This window comes from Lasiosphaeria miniovina (genome assembly GCF_030549165.1).
Source record: "Lasiosphaeria miniovina strain SMH2392-1A chromosome Unknown B0T26scaffold_2, whole genome shotgun sequence".
Classification (NCBI taxonomy): Eukaryota; Fungi; Ascomycota; class Sordariomycetes; order Sordariales; family Lasiosphaeriaceae; genus Lasiosphaeria; species Lasiosphaeria miniovina.
Window position 1 is genome coordinate 6,413,646 of NW_026848221.1, and position 16,336 is coordinate 6,429,981.

Below are 16,336 nucleotides of genomic sequence, written 5' to 3' on the forward strand. Positions count from 1 at the left end.
CTATTTAAAGAAAGGAGATCAGACGAGGTAAAAAAAAATCGAGTAAGCTTAGTTCCGACAGCGGGAAGCGAATATGGGACCGTAGGGAGCTGCCGGCTGTGGATATCAGTACTCTATCCAAGCCACGCTACCTCGCCCCCTCGTCGAGTCCGTCCATCGGATGTGCCTGACACATTGGTTTTCGTCGCAAGAAAATGGCCTTGACTCTTTGCTGCCGCTGCTGCTACTAGTTTGCGGGGAAATCTACGGTAGCCACTTCCTGTCCGATGTCCAGCATCGCCTTGATTAGAAATACGCACATAGCCATCGTCCACCGTCCATCGTCGCCTCCACTAATAATAAAGCCGCCTGGTCTATCAGGTCCATCTCGCTCGCTGCTCCCAAGTAAGGCAGGGCAATTACTGTACTGCGCCTGGCTCACTGGACCTTCTTTTTTTTTTTTTTAATTTGAGTATCAGCCGGCTGTCGTCGGGAAGCCGAGGTGGATTGGCTCGAACGACGGGCTAATAATGCATCTGCGTTGCAAAACGTGCGTGCTTTGCAGCAGCGGCTTAGGAAGCAGACGCACGCTTTTTCTGTACCGAAAAGAGAATTCCGGAAATCTGCCGCTACGTTGCGTCACAGTTAGTCTCCTTCTCTCCGGTGTATTAATAACCCGACCGAAAGGAACTGCGCCCGACTTCTTACCCGGCCCGGTGCACTTCCGCCAAGCCACAACAACACCCCAGATAAGAATATAACTGACGTGGAATAAGCGTTGATATGACGAGTGAAGAGTTTTGGTAAAAAGCACCCTCAAGACTCAACTCAAGACTCAACAAACGGAATTGTTTCTATCCAACGCTCACAATAGAAATGTTTGATCTTTATTTTCCTCTTTTGAGAAGCGGCATCAAAAGTAACAGATAGCAAAATATTACAAAGAAGCGACACGGTTTTTAAAACACGGTCCTACCTATAAAAACGTAAATGTATATATATGTGTGCCGGCGTCTTCCGAGCGCCGGCAACGCAGCCCAAACAATGCAAAAACGCCGCTCTTGTATGCATCCCCCCTTTCTCTTGGTTACCGAGTTGCTTTTTGTGTTGCTTTCGTAACCCGTCCCCCCTCGTATCCAAGAAATAGAAAAGTCTCGGATGCCCTCTCTCTATGCCAACCCGATGCGTTTGTCGTTTTTTGTACAAGAAGAGTTCGGCCCGTGTTTGTGGTGGTACAGAAGATAAAAAGGAAACGAGATATGGGTATGAGAAATGAGAGATGATTAAATCATCAGATATAAAACAGACATGGTTCGTCGCCGCCAAAATGCAGGAGATAAAAATAAAATAGACTAAAGAAAAACAGTTCATCGCGGTACGAGCGGATCACCGCACATTGAGAAACAAATCGTCACCTCGCCGGGTTGGCGTCAGTTCCGGCCTCCATCCAAACGCCGGAGACGCGGGCCCGGCAGCCGCAGGAGGGGCATACCCCGGACGCATCGACGCAGGAGGAGCCAGGCCCTGAGGCCCGAGGCTTTCCCGCGCCCATCCCGTTTTGTTCTTCTTCAGGGCAGCATCTTGGCCACCAAGCTGGAGCGCTGCCGCCTTATCTGCGCCCAGACGCTTGGCCAACAACGAACTCTGCGCTATATTGTCTGCAACGTGGGCAGCCTGGCGAGACTGGGGATGGGGCGGGCGCCATTCCTGCTGCGGAGGTGTGGTATAGTATCCCTGTTGCGTAGGACGCGCGCCTGGATGTTGCGCCGGGGGGTATGGCCGCCGCTGTTGCTGGGCTTGAGGTGGTGGCTGCTGTTGACCCCAGTAACGAGATGTGTATTTTGCCTCTTGCTGTCGTTGCTGCGGACCCCTCTGCTGCTCGATTGCAGGGATGTTGCCCAGCCTAGTTTCGGGGGAGCCTGATCTTAGCTGGGCGGGATTGCGGTTTGGATTTGGGTTTAGAGTCGGGCCAGCAAGGGGTCTCTTTGGGCCTGAAATTTGAGCTATTGGTGGCGCTCCCATTCTTTTGGCCGGGACTGATCCCCCAAGTGTAGGGCTGGGTTGCTCCATCGGGCTCACGCTGGGGTATCTGGGAGGTTGGAGAAACCCGTTTGCATTTTGGACATTACCGCGGCCGGAAATCGTGGGATATTGAACAGGTGGCCTTCCCGGAGGGATGGGCGACTCTGCAACGGGAGACAGTTCGCCTTGAGAATCATCATCGATGATGTCGTCATCTTCGAACGGCCCTGACGGCGCTGAGTCGATCGATGTTGCTGAATCTTGGGACCTCCGACGGCTTGTCCTTCGTGACTTCCTCCTGGACTTGCTGCTAGCCAGCTCGCGGGCCCCTCTGACCGTAGTGAAATAGTTATCTGGGACTGCTTGTTTGGCGGGTACGATGTTCCTTGGACTAGCTGAAGCGGGTTGACCCACCCCATTGGAGGTTTTGGGGGAGGCCATTCTGGGCCCTTGGCGATCTCTGAACACAATCGGGGAGCCCAGCTTCCCCTGCCCAGGCTTTTGCGGAAGGCGGAGCGGGGAGACTGCGGCATCAGGCGACAGTTCAGCAAATGCTTCCCGGGCTCTTTCGGCCTTTGTTTTGTCTTCGGGGCTCGGTAGTTCAAGTTGTGGAATGCCCGGCGCGGCTAGCATCGGCGGCGTGTTGTTAGCCTCGGGTTTCCGAGTTGACGTATTGCGCAGCACCCAATTGCCCCCTTTGTCCGCAAAATAATATGCTGTTGCTGACTGGGGATCAGTAGGTGGTGGTCGCCATACTGCAGTTCCGGATGCGCTTTCTCCCTCCCCGTCCTCGGCAAACTCGGTGACTATGCTGTCTCGTCTATTGGTCGAAGCTTGGGTCATTTTGCCGGCCGCTTTTGGTATGTCAATGGTCAGCATCGGCTTCGGCGGGCTCGGCACCGTCCGTTGCGGCGTCTGAAGATGTGGGGGAGGGGCCGTCGCCATCGCCATAGCCGAGCCAACCCTCTGAACCATCCTGGGGCCATTCGTCCTGCCGACTGTCGGCGAACTCGTCCGAGGCGAGCCTGCGAGTGCACCAAAGGCAGGGGCTGGTCGGCCGATGGCGGGTGCCTGCGAGCTGTAGTAAGGTCTGGATCGAAGAGGAGTATCCATTTCTGTAGGGCGGTGAATAGGGTTTGAGATCTGGAGTACATGAGGGTCAATCTGGTTACGACCTATGCTCCAGGTATCGCTCATTTTGGAGAAGCCCGATTCAGGCTCGCCGGCCCTCTTCCGTCGCAGATATCTGACCAAACACACGATAAAAATGGCAAAAACTACGATGGCAGCAACTCCGAGCACAATGCCGGCGATCTGTGGACTAGTGAGAGCTGGACGACTACTTGTGGCCGCGGCTTGGTCGAGACTACCCGTGGATGCCGGTGGTGGTGGCGGCGGCGCAGTGGTCGTGCTGGAAGTAGAACTACCGGCACTCGAAGCCGTCGAGGACTCGGGATCTAATGTCGCCGTGCTAGTAGTCGTGCCCGGTGAACTAGTTGTCCGGGTCGCCGAGGTACTGGCCTTTGTAGCACTGGTCGTCGGCGTTGGTGTAGGGACAAGAAGGGGGCCAGTTCCCGAAGGCACGACCAGTGTCGCCAAGATGGTCGCGTGAGTCCTCGGCGCTGCGCTGGATATACCAACACACATGTTATAAGCAGTCGACGTGCGTTGCTCTACCCAACAGTTAATACGTGGCGCTGGTTGCAAGCTGAGCAGCAACCACTCACGGGTTCCATCTGCCCCTTGGCACCTTCCGATGCTCTTCTCGGCAATCATGCACGACACGGCGCCCTCGCCTACCGTGTAGCCCAAGCTTCCCGTCTGACTGCACAGACATGCTAGCGATGGAGAGTTACCGCATGTCTTGAAGTCAAAGTTGGCCACGATAAATGACTGGAAGCATTCCTGGGCACAGGGGGGCACGAAGTTGAGGACCTCGGCCGGGACGGTAGGCGATGATGCCGCGCCAGCAAAGGCGCCGAACGTCGTCCATAGTAACGTGAGGCATAGGAATGGCCTGAATGCCATCCTCTGGAACAACATCTGCCGTGGCTGTTAGTGACATGGGCCCGGGCCTACGAAGGCTTCATAGAAGTAGGCAGTAGTAAGGGAAGGGAAGGCTGTGGTACCACCTACCTCATCGCATTTGCGTCTGGAAAACCACGCCGGAAGGTAGCCTCGGGCGGGCCAGGAAGATAAGATGAAGGGAGAGCCGCCGGCCTAGTGGGTGTATTTAAACATTAAGAGAGATGGCCAGCATCTCGCTCCTGGTTGGGTGGTGTATGGGTATTGCTGAAACGGGGAGGCTGCTGGGCTGTGGGAAGGAGGAAGGAGAGGAGAAGGGCGGGAGAAGACGAACAACAACAAACACGGAGGAGGGGAAACCGGCCAGAGAAGGGGAAACCGAAACAAGAAGAGACGAGAACCCGGGACAGAAAATGCAGAGACGATAGATGAGATACGCAGAGAGATACAAGATGAAAGGAGCAATGAACAGGGGGGAGGGGGAGCACGAGGGAGAAAAGAGATGGACTGGTCTCGAGGTTCCATTTCGAGATGCCGCCTATGAGCGGCCACCCTTTTCCTTTTGGGCCTCTTGGTCCCCCCTAATGGATCTATGGGTCCATGTCGCCTTTGTCGCCTCGCGGTATTGTAAAACTCCAGCCATGTCACTCTGCCTGCCGAGACCGAGCCAATTCAGCGACGAGACTCTGGGCAAGCACTCACACACTGCACGATAAAGACAGCCCTAGGTGCTGCTTGCTTACCTTACTTACTGTGTAGTCGACGCGGCGACGCGGCGTGCGTGCCGCGGTGGCGGAGAGGCGCTGCGCTTGCGAGCTGCCGTCGACCTGGGGGGGCTCCGATTATGGATGCGCCGTTGTGACCACACACTACGGCTGTCTGGGTTGCTGCTGCCAATGCGAGAGCTGGCCATGCCGCGCGCCCGCAGAGCGCCCTCGGGTCGAAACTGTCACTAAGGCACTGGAGAGCGCTTGGAATGCGTACTAAGGTTCCAGTAGCCCTTCCAGGTTGGGGTGCCACGACTTGGGGTACAGTACGGCTACCGAAGGCAGGAATCCGCCAGTTGCGTCATTCCCTTGATGGGGTGCACTGAGGTGGCCGGCGAGTCGAACTCCATCTATTGCTCCTGCTTATCGAGCCTCGGTGGGCAAAACCGTGCCTGCCCTGAGAAGGTGGCCACTGGCCTGGTGCAGGTGGTGTGGTGCGCTGGCAACCGGAGCTCTTCTGGAGATCTTGAGAAGGAAAGAGCGCTGGGGAAGCAAGCACGCACCCGCGCACCCGCGCACCCGCTGCTGCTCACCGATCTGGGGATGGTGGCAGTGCGGCGCCGGCAGCTTTCCCGCCGTGTCATTGGACAGGGGCGCATATTTCGAGGCACTCGAGCTTCGAAGGGGTCTAAAGACTTCCCGATACGGCCCCGATTGTGGGCGAGGCGGTTCCTGCGAGCGGCATCCGGCAAGCCGCCGACATTGCACCCAAGGTTTAAAGACTGGCCTGGCGGCTGCAAGTGCAGGGAAACTGCCCACATGCAAACGAATGGCTCAGAGCCTCAGAGGGTTGCGACCCAGGCAAGCACGCGCTTGCCCGGCGCCTAAAATTGGCATCGCTGGGCCCCGGCGCCAATCTGGCCGGGAGCGCAACGGCTGGCCTTCAGCTCGCGCTGCAGCGCTGCTTGATATGACCCTAATCACGTGGGACAGCCTGGCATCCAATCGCTGGCGGGCTCATCTCGCCGGGGCTCCACTCTATTCTCGCCCAGAAATTCGTTCAAAATCAAATCGAGGCTCTCGCCGTTGACGCACAGCCACTCAGCCACCCCGCTGAACGCCCGGCCTGAGAACCACCCCAGGTTCTGGTCTGCACGACGGAGTAATACGGAAGGAAGCAGCTGGGCAGCAAAAATACAAATTCCGGGCTGCGACGCTGACCATTTCCCTTTTATCCTGCGCTGCCATTGCAATATAGAGTATGTTCGAGGACGTAAATAGAGCTGTCGCTTCTGTCCATGGCCGCGATAATGGAACAGCTGCGACACAGCCTCCTCCATATCTCGGCTTTACTTTGGACGGTAAGATGTATTCGTAAGTCCGCGGGATTATGGAGCATAAGTATTCGTACCTATTTGTATTTTCAGGCAGAATCAATCTCTCTATTTGAGATCACGTCCAAGGGCTCACGTCGCGCACAAGCCACACATGACCGCTTGTGGTGGACACTGGACCAGTGGACATGAAATTCGGTCAGGTCGTCAGGAGGCGTTGTCTAGCCGCGGGCGGGCATAGAGTCATACACAAGCAAGCGCCCAAGCATGCGAGTAGCGCAATCTAAAACAAGATGCACTTGGGACTTGTGATAGGTACCAACTCTGAAACGCTATCCTAGCGCCAAACCATCGAACCTCTCGTCGTTCCGATCCGCTACGTTATGAATTGATTTTATGTGAAGGAAACTCGCGGCTCTCCGCCTTTTTTGGTATCTATCTGACAACTCCATCCTGACAACGAGCACCTAACAACTAGAGCTTAAAAGCTCTCAAGCGACGCCTGCCCATTGCTGCAGATTTTCGTTTCTTGTTCATATGGCAACGCCAAATCCTTTATCTGTGCTGCTTCTCAGAACAGGCTTTAAACTCCGACGACATTGGAGGCAACACTAAGCCGCCATCTCAAATCAGTCCAGTGCCTCCAGCAGACCCAGCCAAATAGTCCTTCGCGAGCTCACCTCTTACACGCATGCGCTCAAGCAAGCACGTTGGGTGCGTAATCGGGCTTCGCTCGGCTTGACTTGATCACGTCCTGCACCTTCTTCTCTGTCATATCCCAGTCGTCGGGGCTCAGCTGGATCAAATCGATTTCGTAGACATTGGCGATCTGGGTCAAGGCATTGTAGCTCTTGCGGTCGTAGACGAAGCTGATACTGACACCGACACGCCCAAACCGGCCAGTTCGGCCAATACGGTGCAGGTACGTCTCGGCGTCGGGCTCTCTGTCGCCAAAGCCCTTCATCGGGATGTCATAGTTGATCACCATGGAGACGCTAGACACATCAATGCCGCGCGCCAGCACGTTCGTGGTGATGAGCACCTTGGAGCGGCCAGAGCGGAAATCATCTAGGAGGGCGTCGCGATCGGCACCCTCGTTGCCACCGTGGAGGACCGAAACCTTGTGCCCGTCCGCCTCCATTCGCTTCTTGATCTCGTCGGCGCTCTCTCTCGTCTGTACCAGGCCGTTAGCACATTCAGCGAAACAGACATGGGGGCAGGATTCAACGTACTCTGACGAAAATAACAGAAGATCCGATGGTCATGAGACCATACAGCTTGCAGAGCACGTCGTACTTCTTCTGCTCATCCGGGCAGTCCATGTACATCTGGGATATTCCCTTGACCGTAAGTTCCTGCTGCTTCAGTTTGATCTGGTTCGCATTCGGTGCGTAACGTTCAGCGTAAGCCATGACCTTGTCTGGAAAAGTTGCAGAGAACAAGAGGATTTGCGTGGACTTCGGAACCAGACTGCTTGGCGTCAGTATCGCATCCCTGGCAATATTACTGCTCGGGCTCACTTACGTCCTGACTCGGTTGCACTGCTCACCCATGCCCTGCTGGTCGAGCATGTTATCGGCTTCATCAATGACCAGAACCTGGAGCTTCGATACATCGAACTGGCGACGGCGGATAAGGTCTATGACAGTTCCTGGAGTTCCTACCACAACGCTGCCCTTGACGCCCGTGTCGCGCGAGATGGAGCCGGGGATGGCAGCCTCGACAATGAGGTTTTCGCAAAACTGGCCGATGGTCTGGATGACACCTTGGATCTGGCGAGCAAGCTCTCGGCTGGGCGCAAGCACTAGAGCCTGTGGCTGCGTGGGCTGGGTAAGATCGACTCGCGAGAGAACCGTGAGGACAAAGGCGGCCGTCTTGCCAGTGCCAGACTGCGACTGCGCAATCATGTTGCGGGGCGGGTTGCCTATCATGAGGGGAAGGGCTTTCTCTTGGATCTTGGAGGGCTTCTTGAAGTTCATAGCGAGGAGGCCGTCATTGATTGGCTTGGGGAGACCGAGCTCTTCGAAGGAGTGGAGCGAAGAGAGGGGGCTGTCAGTGTCATTCTGCAGGTCGCTCAACTTGACTTCGACATCGTAATTCGATTCGACAAGACCTGGGACTCCTTTGGCTCCGGCCACCGGAGCCTCAGCATTGCCAGCAGCAGCAGCGGGAGGAAGGGTGATGCGACTCGCTAGGTCTGCCATTATCGGAAGTTGGAGTGGGCTGTGAGAAGGGAAAAGGCTGGGTATGCTGTCAGCTAGAGTACGGTTTATCTAGCGGGAACTTTAGAGTCTTTCAGGTAGAGACGAGGACTGGAAATGAACGAGGTTTCGAAAGCAAGCAAAAAATAGGGAAAATCCCGGAGTGGTGAGGGCCTCGATCGCAAGGCTGAAGCCCAAGCTTGGGTTACAGGAGTGGCAGAAAGGCAAAATTGGGCGATGCAGGATCGAGAATGACTTACGCGGTGGAGAGTAACGAGAGAAAAGTCGGCAATAGAGCTTTGGGTAGAGAAGGCTCGAGCCCTGTAGCAGGCTGGCAGGTAAGGGGACGATATGCGCGTCAACTTGTGGTGAAGGTTTCCGTCCCGCTGCACAAAGAAATCACGACCGTCTGCAGCGATCGTGAAAGGTAAAGCACCTCTTTGGCAGCAGCATGCCTTAGCAGCATTGAGCACGGCAGCATGGTGGGGCTGATGAGTGGCTCGCCGGACAGAGGTTTGGAGGGGTGGTTTCTGCCTTATAACCAAGGCCGTTATGCATTGAATGGCGTTCGGGTTCTAGCACCCTGGCGGGTGATGTGGACTTGCGCTCTGGGCGACTTCCTTATTTGTATTGGCTGTGGATGTAAACGTACCTATCCTTTCGTATTCAGGTGCTGATCAAGCTAGCAAGCAGAAGAAGTCATGTGAGACCAAATCACCAAATGCTCACCTAAATACCAGTACTGCAGCATATACAGAATACAGGTACATGTGCATGCAGTACATAACGTATATAAAGAATTCGTGGTACGGGATACTTGATAGTCCTGTGAGGTGTCAGGGTCTCAGCTTCTGCCATCCAATTAGCCTTGCCGCCACACTCATCGCAGGGCTTATCCAAGCTTCCAAGTTCGATTTGAATATATGTAAGATGGTAGTTCGGAAGAGGAAGGCACGCGTGTACGCCCCCCCGTCCAGGTCGTTGTGGGCTAGAAGGAACGGCGGCCAGCAAGGCCCCCGTCGGGTCTGTCCCAAGACCAAGCGGCTGGGCTGTCACCCCAGCCAGCCAGGAAACTCTCAATCATTGGAGGGGTTACACTAAACTCGCGCTGCTCCCCGCCACGAATCCCGAATTCTAGCGTCGGTCATGAGCGGAATTTGTGGGCAGCAAGACCATCCCCTCTATCCTGTTGTCCCAAGATAGCATTTTTGCAGGTTTATATTTGCTTGTACTACCGTGCATGGTTAGATATAGGAATCGCGTTGTACTGGAAAAGCAAGGGACACCATGGCCGAGGTGGATGTTGCGCCGACTTTCGGCTCTGAACTCAAGGTCTGGCCTCTTTTCGCCTCCCTCTGCCCCCTCACTCACTGCCTTGGCCCTATCGCCCGCGCGCGCCTGCTGCGTCCACGACATACAGCTATTTTCACTCGGCTGACACTAGAGATGAAATCATTAGGATGGCTTCAAACCCGCCAGCGCATGGGCCGCCAATGGCATCTCCTGGCTCGACGACATCCAGGCCTTCTACCGCGAACGGAGTGCCATCGAGAAGGAGTATAGCGCCAAGCTCAATGCGTTGGCCAAGAAGTACTTTGAGAAGAAGACCAGGAAGTCGGCAAGCCTGAGTGTTGGCGACAGCCCGACAATGACGCCCGGCTCACTGGAAAGGTACCCTCTCCCTCTTCGCTCGGCTTCGAGGCTGGCGGGCCGTGGCCGCTGCGCTGCTGACATGCGCCCTCTCTTAGTGCCTCCCTCACGACGTGGACAACGCTCCTCACGACGCTAGAAGCGCGAGCGGACGAGCACGAGCGTTACGGCAACGACCTGGTCACCAAGGTGGCCGAGCCGCTCAAGCAGATTGCCACGCGCTTCGAGGACGTGCGCAAGCGCCATGCCGAATACGCCGAGAAGCTCGAGAAGGAACGGGAATCGTCGTACGCCGACCTGCGCAAGGTGAAGGCCAAGTATGATGCGACGTGCCAGGAGGTCGAGAGCAAGCGCAAGAAGACCGAGTCTGCCTTTGACAAGGCCAAGGCACAGAGCGCGTTCCAGCAGCAGACTCTCGAAATGAACAACATGAAAAACACGTATATAATCGCCGTCAATGTGACCAACAAGCACAAGGAGAAGTACTATCATGAATATCTGCCCGAGGTCATGGACAGCCTCCAGGACCTCTCGGAATTCCGCACACTCAGACTGAACGGGCTGTGGTCCCTAGCTGCCCAGCTCGAGGGCACCCTGCTTCAGCAGAGCACAGGCCAGGTCGAGCGCTTGTCGCAGGAGATCACCCGGAACCAGCCCCATCTGGACTCGATGATGTACATCACGCACAACATGGGCGGTTTCCAAGAGCCTCCTGACAAAGTGTTCGAGCCGAGCCCGGTGTGGCACGACGACGATGCGATGGTGGTGGACGAGCCAGCCAAGATCTTCCTGCGGAACGTGCTCAACAAGTCCAAGAGCCAGCTCGGAGACTTGCGGCGCGAAGTCGACCGGAAGAGGCGAGAGGTGGAGTCAATGAAGCGCGTGAAACAGAAGATCCGGGACGGGACAGAGAACAAGGATGAAATTGCGGTGGTGTCGCAAGTGTTCGCGATGCAGGAAGAGCTGCACCAGGTGGACCGGAAGCGCCTGACATCGGAGGTCGAGACGTCGACCATCACGTCGGCCGTGGGCGATGTTACGCTTGGCGCCAAAAGCCACAACTTCAAGTCGCAGACGTTCAAGATCCCAACAAACTGTGACTTGTGCGGCGAGAGAATATGGGGTCTGTCGGCAAAGGGGTTTGACTGCCGCGATTGTGGGTATACGTGCCACAGCAAATGTGAGATGAAGGTGCCGGCCGAATGTCCGGGCGAACAGTCGAAGGAGGAGCGAAAGAAGTTGAAACAAGAGCGCCAGGAGGCGGCAAACGCCCTGCTCAAGCCGGCCGGGACCCCTGACCATGCCGCCGAGCTGCCCAACCTTAGTCGGACCAATACGATGAATTCGCTGAGCTCTGGATACGCAGCGAGCGCGCAGAGGTCCATGACGGGACCTCTATCGCCCGCCGAGGACACGACGCCGGAGCTGCCGGCGGCACCGATTTCTCGGCCAACGCCCGCAAGCACACTGACGGCGAGCACGCTTCGCAAGAACCGCGTCGTAGCTCCTCCGCCCTCCGAGTACATTAGTGAGTTGCCGGGTAGCGCTCCCAACGGTCCGCCGGTATCTCGGACGTCGGAGCAGAAGGGGAAAATGATGTATACTTTTGAAGCCGGCGGGGACGGCGAGGTATCTGTGCCAGAGGGGCGCGAGGTTGTTGTTTTAGAACCCGACAGTGAGCACCCCCTCTATGTTTCTGTATAGCGCCTGCTGACCATGACGCGCACTGTAGCTGGATCCGGCTGGGTCAAAGTCCGGGCTGGCTACAAAGAGGGCCTAGTGCCCGCGTCTTATATCGAGGTGTCGGCGCCCTCGGCCATCGCGCCCCAGCACACGGGGCAGTCGGCGCGCCCGGCGTCGACGTACTCCAACAGCGGGTCGTCGATCGGCACCACGGCGCCGGCCAAGAAGAAGGGCCCCGCGGTGGCGCCGAGACGGGGGGCCAAAAAGCTGAGATATGCCGAGGCCCTGTACGATTACACGGCGCAGAGCGACTCAGAGCACAGCATGGCCGAGGGCGAGCGCTTCGTCCTCATCAAGGAGGACCAGGGCGACGGCTGGGCCGATGTCGAAAAGGGCGGCGTCACCAAAAGCGTGCCGGCGAGCTATATACAAGTTGTCTAGCATATGTATGTCGTGGGTTGGTCGGCTGCATTGTAGGGTCTGGTGTATATACGCGTCCCGCCCATGTTGAGAGGGTGATGCTTAAAACGGTAGCTCCTATCGAGTCTACAATATTTGGCTATCAACTCTATGCAGCCCTGCTGCTGTTTACGTTTAAACGTGTATTCTGACTTGGTCCTAAGAGGATTCATTATGTCAAGTTGATATCCACACTTGAACGGCGCAGATATGTTTTTATTCTTATTTTCTCTACGGGCAGAAATAGATTGGGTAGATGGATGGATGGATGAAATAAGGAGGGCGTAAGATATCGTCATCGAACCTAGAGAAGCCGGCTAGCCTATCACTTAAGATACCTATATATGCATGACTAGGTATGCCGTACGCAATAAACTCTTGTGCGTTTGGTTTTTTAGACAAAAGGAGTAACAACTAAAACAGTGGAAAGGAAGAGAAAACCGAAGAGAGATACCAAGAAAAGGACATAAATCAGATCTTGAAGCGAAACGGGTTGACGGGCTCACCGGGGCGCGAGTTGATGGCGCCGTCGACAAAGACGCCGGCGGCGAGCTTGCGGTTGAGGCCGACGAGAATGAAGCGCATGACGGTGGCAGCGCACACGGCGATGGCGGCCGTGACGCAGTTGACGACCATGGCCGTCGTGTAGTGAGGGCCGGCGCTGGTCGGGTACAGGTAGCTGGCGTAGATGCTGCTGCAGTTGCTGACGGCGTTGATGAAGGCCAAGGCGGCGGCGCGCTTGGCCGGCGGCCGCGGCATGGTGTTGCTAATCCACGCCAGCGCGACCACGAAGCCCGAGTAGACGGACGGGACCTGTTTTGCGTGGTGAGACAGGGTTAGTGTCGAGAGATGGCAAAAGGGGAGGGGGGAAGACGGACCATCAGCATCATGCTAAAGTAGCGCGGCCCCGTCGCCGTCGTGGTGGCGGCGATGATGTAGGCAATGATGGCTACCCACATAGGAATAGCAATGTGCCAGTAGCGCTCGCCGGTGCGGTCAGCATGGGCGGCGTTGGCGTACGTCACGATGACGGCCAGCACGTACGGCGGCGTGGTCAGCAGCAGCGACACAACGGAGCTGTAGCCGATGGTGTTGACCACAGTCGGAAAGAAGTTGGTCACGGTGCCGCTGGCCACGATGCAAAACAGGAGCAGCATCTGTCGGTGGTCGTGTGCCATTCAGTTAGCAACTATAGCAAGTAGATTGGTTGAAACAACGGGCGAGAAGAGAACGTACCAGCACATAGATCTTAGGGTCTAGGAAGGCCAGCTTGGCGCCCTGCCAGAAGGTCTGGTCCGAGCTGCCAGTCCAGTCGTCCTCGCCAATGTCTTCATCAAGCCGCCTGGAGGGAGAGAGGGCTCGTGTCAGCACGCACATCTAAGAAAAAGACAGGCCGGTGGCAGACATACCAAACGGCGAGAATACGCTCCTCCTCAGTTAGCCACGTCGTGGTGCGCGGGAAGTTGGGCAGAACAAAAAACGCGCCAAAGGCGATGAAGACAGTGGCGACACCCTCGATGATGAACAGCCACTGCCAGGCGCCGAGGCCGCGCGTGCCGTCCATGCCCCACGTCACGCCGGCCGAGATGAAGCCCGAGAAGGCGCCCGAGATGAGTGCGCCCGAGTACAGCACAGCCGTGCGGAACCCGAGCTCGGCGCGCGTGTACCAGCAAGACAGATAGTAGAGGCATCCCGGGCTGTGCCGTCGTGTTAGTCGCGGGGCCGAGTGCAGCTCGAGATTCAACAGAAAGACACTCACAAATACGCTGCTTCGACAAAACCCAAAAAGAAGCGGTTTGCCAGCAGACCGCCGGCCGTCGTACACGCCGCGGTTGCTGCCGAGATCATGCCCCAGACGATCATCTGCCGCGCGGCGTCGGGTTCATGTCAGCACAGCTGTCCCTCCCCTTTCCGAGGCCCCCTTTCGCAGCACAACACCAGGCCAAGTAGATATTGTATCTACTTACGCATGCGGGGAGGTAGATGGCCGGCTTGCCGATCTTGTTCAGGAAGAGATTCGACGGGATCTGCATGAGCAGATACCTGTAGGCCGTAGGAACAACGACGAGCAAGAGTTAGCATGGGCCTTATAACCCCCCTTTTCCCTTCCTTCTCCCTCTTGCACTTTTCTCTTCTTGGTAGACAGAAGCAAGCAGCAGAGATGCGAGTCAGGGGCCTTATGTCTGATACGTACCCAACAAAGAGGATGCTGACAGCCGTCTGGAACTCGACCGACGACAGATGGAGATCTCGCTCCAGGCCGGCCAGTCTGGCTGCGGCAATGTTGTTTCTGTGCCCAGGCCGCTGTGTTAGTTAAGGTCCATGTATGCCTGGTCTAGTTTCTCCTTTCCCCGAGCCCGAACACACACACACACACACACATCTATACTATACCCTATCCACATCTCATCCTCCCCAAAGACAACAAGCCGACTCTCGCAACTCTAGCCCCTTTTTTCTCTTTCCCTTTCCCCCCTTTCAACAAACACATGGAGAGAAGGAAAATGCTCACCGGTCAATGTAGTTTAGGATGTACATGACAATAATGGCAGGCAGCAAACGCGTGTCAATCTTGCGCTTGAGCTGCTTCTCGAGCTCGGCGCGGCGCTCGGGCGCCAGGCTGCGCACAAACTCAGGGGCCTCGAGCAAGCGGCCGCGGAGCACGACGGCGTTGGCAGCCTTGGCGTCGGCCGTGTTGGCGCCGGCAGCAGCAGCGGCAGCAGCAGTGGCATTCTCGACGTTGGTGGCCGTGACCTTCTCGTCGGTTGCGCTAGCTGCGGGCGACGACTCGTCGTAGTTTGGCAGCAGCTGCTGCTGCTGCTTCTCGACGTCGTCGTCGCTGCTCGGGACGGCGCCGGCCCTGGGGTTCACCACGACGGGGGCCATGGTATGACGATACGGCGGGGGGTGTAGGGGCGCGTTATTCCCTTTCTCCCTTATGGAAATATTTCTTAGAGAAAATATTGCTCGACGCGTTTACGGCCGAGGTTTGTCTTTTTTAACGGGACGGTGAGGAGGGGCAGAGGTAAATGTAATAACAACAAAACGGGCAAGACAGGGCAGGGCGGGTAGAGAGAGACGGGAGCGTGTGCCGGTCTCACGCAGGTAAGGCACCCAGCTAGCTGGCTACCGTGTAAGCAAGGTACTGCACCTTAGCCACTTACCGCGCCTGCCGTGCCTATACCTACGGTGTCTACTTTACGTCCAGCTGGTGGATGGGAAGGGGGGAGAGAGAACAGAAGGAAAAGAGGGGAGGGTGGTGAGCGAGAGTGTTCTTGGAACCATGCGAGGACCGGCTGGACGGACTACGGGGAAAGGGCAAATTCATCAACAGCCCCCCCTCCCTCTCCCTTTCCCCAGTCCTCCCCCCTCGAACTGGGACGGCTTTTCATTCGTGCCAAAGTGCCCGAGCTAAGGGTGTGTGCAATATACGTTTGAATTGAGCCCGGGGTAGCTAGCCTAGCTAGAGTAGCTACCTGAGGTAGCGAGGTGGGCGAGTCCCAAGGTCGAAATCTAGAGCGGCGGAGTAGGTGGTAATTGCCACGGTGGGCAGCAGCAGCAGCAGTAGTAGTAGCCGCATCCCACCCAGGCTCTCCATATCGCCTCATGGGAGCGTAAATTCCATAGTACGTCGTCATACCTTATCAGGCAAGGATGGTAAAGTAGAGAGTGGTGCTTGGGCGGATTGGGTCCCGGGGATGGTGAAGACATGCATCCGACCTTGTGTGTAAAACCCTGGTCGTCGTGGAGTACGACAGGCCGGGCAACACAAGCTGGTTTGCTGCTGCTGCTAGATACCTTGGATAGAGAGAGAAGACAAGGAGCCCGAGACAGAGTTAGATGGAAGGACGGACGGGTGGGACGGCGGGCGGGCGGGCCATACCTATTACTCCTACGGGCACCCGAAGACACAGCAAAAAAAAACATGATATATGATACTACCAGATGATAAGTAGTTGATGGGTAGGAAGGAATGGCAGGCTGCGAGGCAAGGGGCGTTTGCGTGGAGGGCAGTCTCTCGCGGGGTAATAGGTCAACTTCAATCCTACGAAAGGCAAGAGGTATAGTCCCACGTCCGTAATAGTCCCGGGCCGTAGCCTGCCATTGGCTGCGGGTGAATGAACTTGGCCCTTGCGCTGCTTTGGCAGAATGGGCGGATGTGGGAATGGGGAAGGAACCGACCTATCTACCACCTAACCTGGCGGGCAGACAAGCAAGCAAACATGGGGAAAGAGCTACCGACTTGACCCAATATCCATCAATGCTTTGTTCACGC

At 56.5% G+C, this 16,336-nt stretch overlaps 4 protein-coding genes across 4 annotated transcripts; 1 reads left to right on the forward strand and 3 right to left on the reverse strand.

The window, feature by feature from the left end:
• Positions 1 to 1,365: 1,365 nt before the first annotated feature.
• B0T26DRAFT_673152 (uncharacterized protein) lies at positions 1,366 to 4,029 on the reverse strand (the record flags this gene model as incomplete). Its single annotated transcript, XM_060439562.1, has 4 exons — positions 1,366 to 1,908; positions 2,059 to 3,072; positions 3,262 to 3,623; positions 3,729 to 4,029. The coding sequence occupies 4 exons, from the start codon at positions 4,027 to 4,029 to the stop codon at positions 1,366 to 1,368; spliced, it is 2,220 nt and encodes a 739-aa protein (XP_060301513.1).
• Positions 4,030 to 6,764: 2,735 nt separating this feature from the next.
• B0T26DRAFT_639330 (P-loop containing nucleoside triphosphate hydrolase protein) lies at positions 6,765 to 8,271 on the reverse strand (the record flags this gene model as incomplete). The annotated part of the gene is made up of 3 exons (XM_060437126.1): positions 6,765 to 7,241; positions 7,300 to 7,537; positions 7,592 to 8,271. The coding sequence occupies 3 exons, from the start codon at positions 8,269 to 8,271 to the stop codon at positions 6,765 to 6,767; spliced, it is 1,395 nt and encodes a 464-aa protein (XP_060301514.1).
• A 1,284-nt stretch (positions 8,272 to 9,555) lies between these two features.
• Positions 9,556 to 12,042, forward strand: B0T26DRAFT_738938 (uncharacterized protein; the record flags this gene model as incomplete). The annotated part of the gene is made up of 4 exons (XM_060443650.1): positions 9,556 to 9,600; positions 9,728 to 9,939; positions 10,017 to 11,593; positions 11,651 to 12,042. 4 exons carry the CDS (start codon positions 9,556 to 9,558, stop codon positions 12,040 to 12,042), a joined length of 2,226 nt encoding a protein of 741 aa, XP_060301515.1.
• A 489-nt stretch (positions 12,043 to 12,531) lies between these two features.
• Positions 12,532 to 14,946, reverse strand: B0T26DRAFT_748841 (major facilitator superfamily domain-containing protein; the record flags this gene model as incomplete). Its single annotated transcript, XM_060445015.1, has 8 exons — positions 12,532 to 12,873; positions 12,939 to 13,217; positions 13,297 to 13,402; positions 13,470 to 13,757; positions 13,820 to 13,923; positions 14,028 to 14,103; positions 14,255 to 14,350; positions 14,573 to 14,946. 8 exons carry the CDS (start codon positions 14,944 to 14,946, stop codon positions 12,532 to 12,534), a joined length of 1,665 nt encoding a protein of 554 aa, XP_060301516.1.
• Positions 14,947 to 16,336: the final 1,390 nt, after the last annotated feature.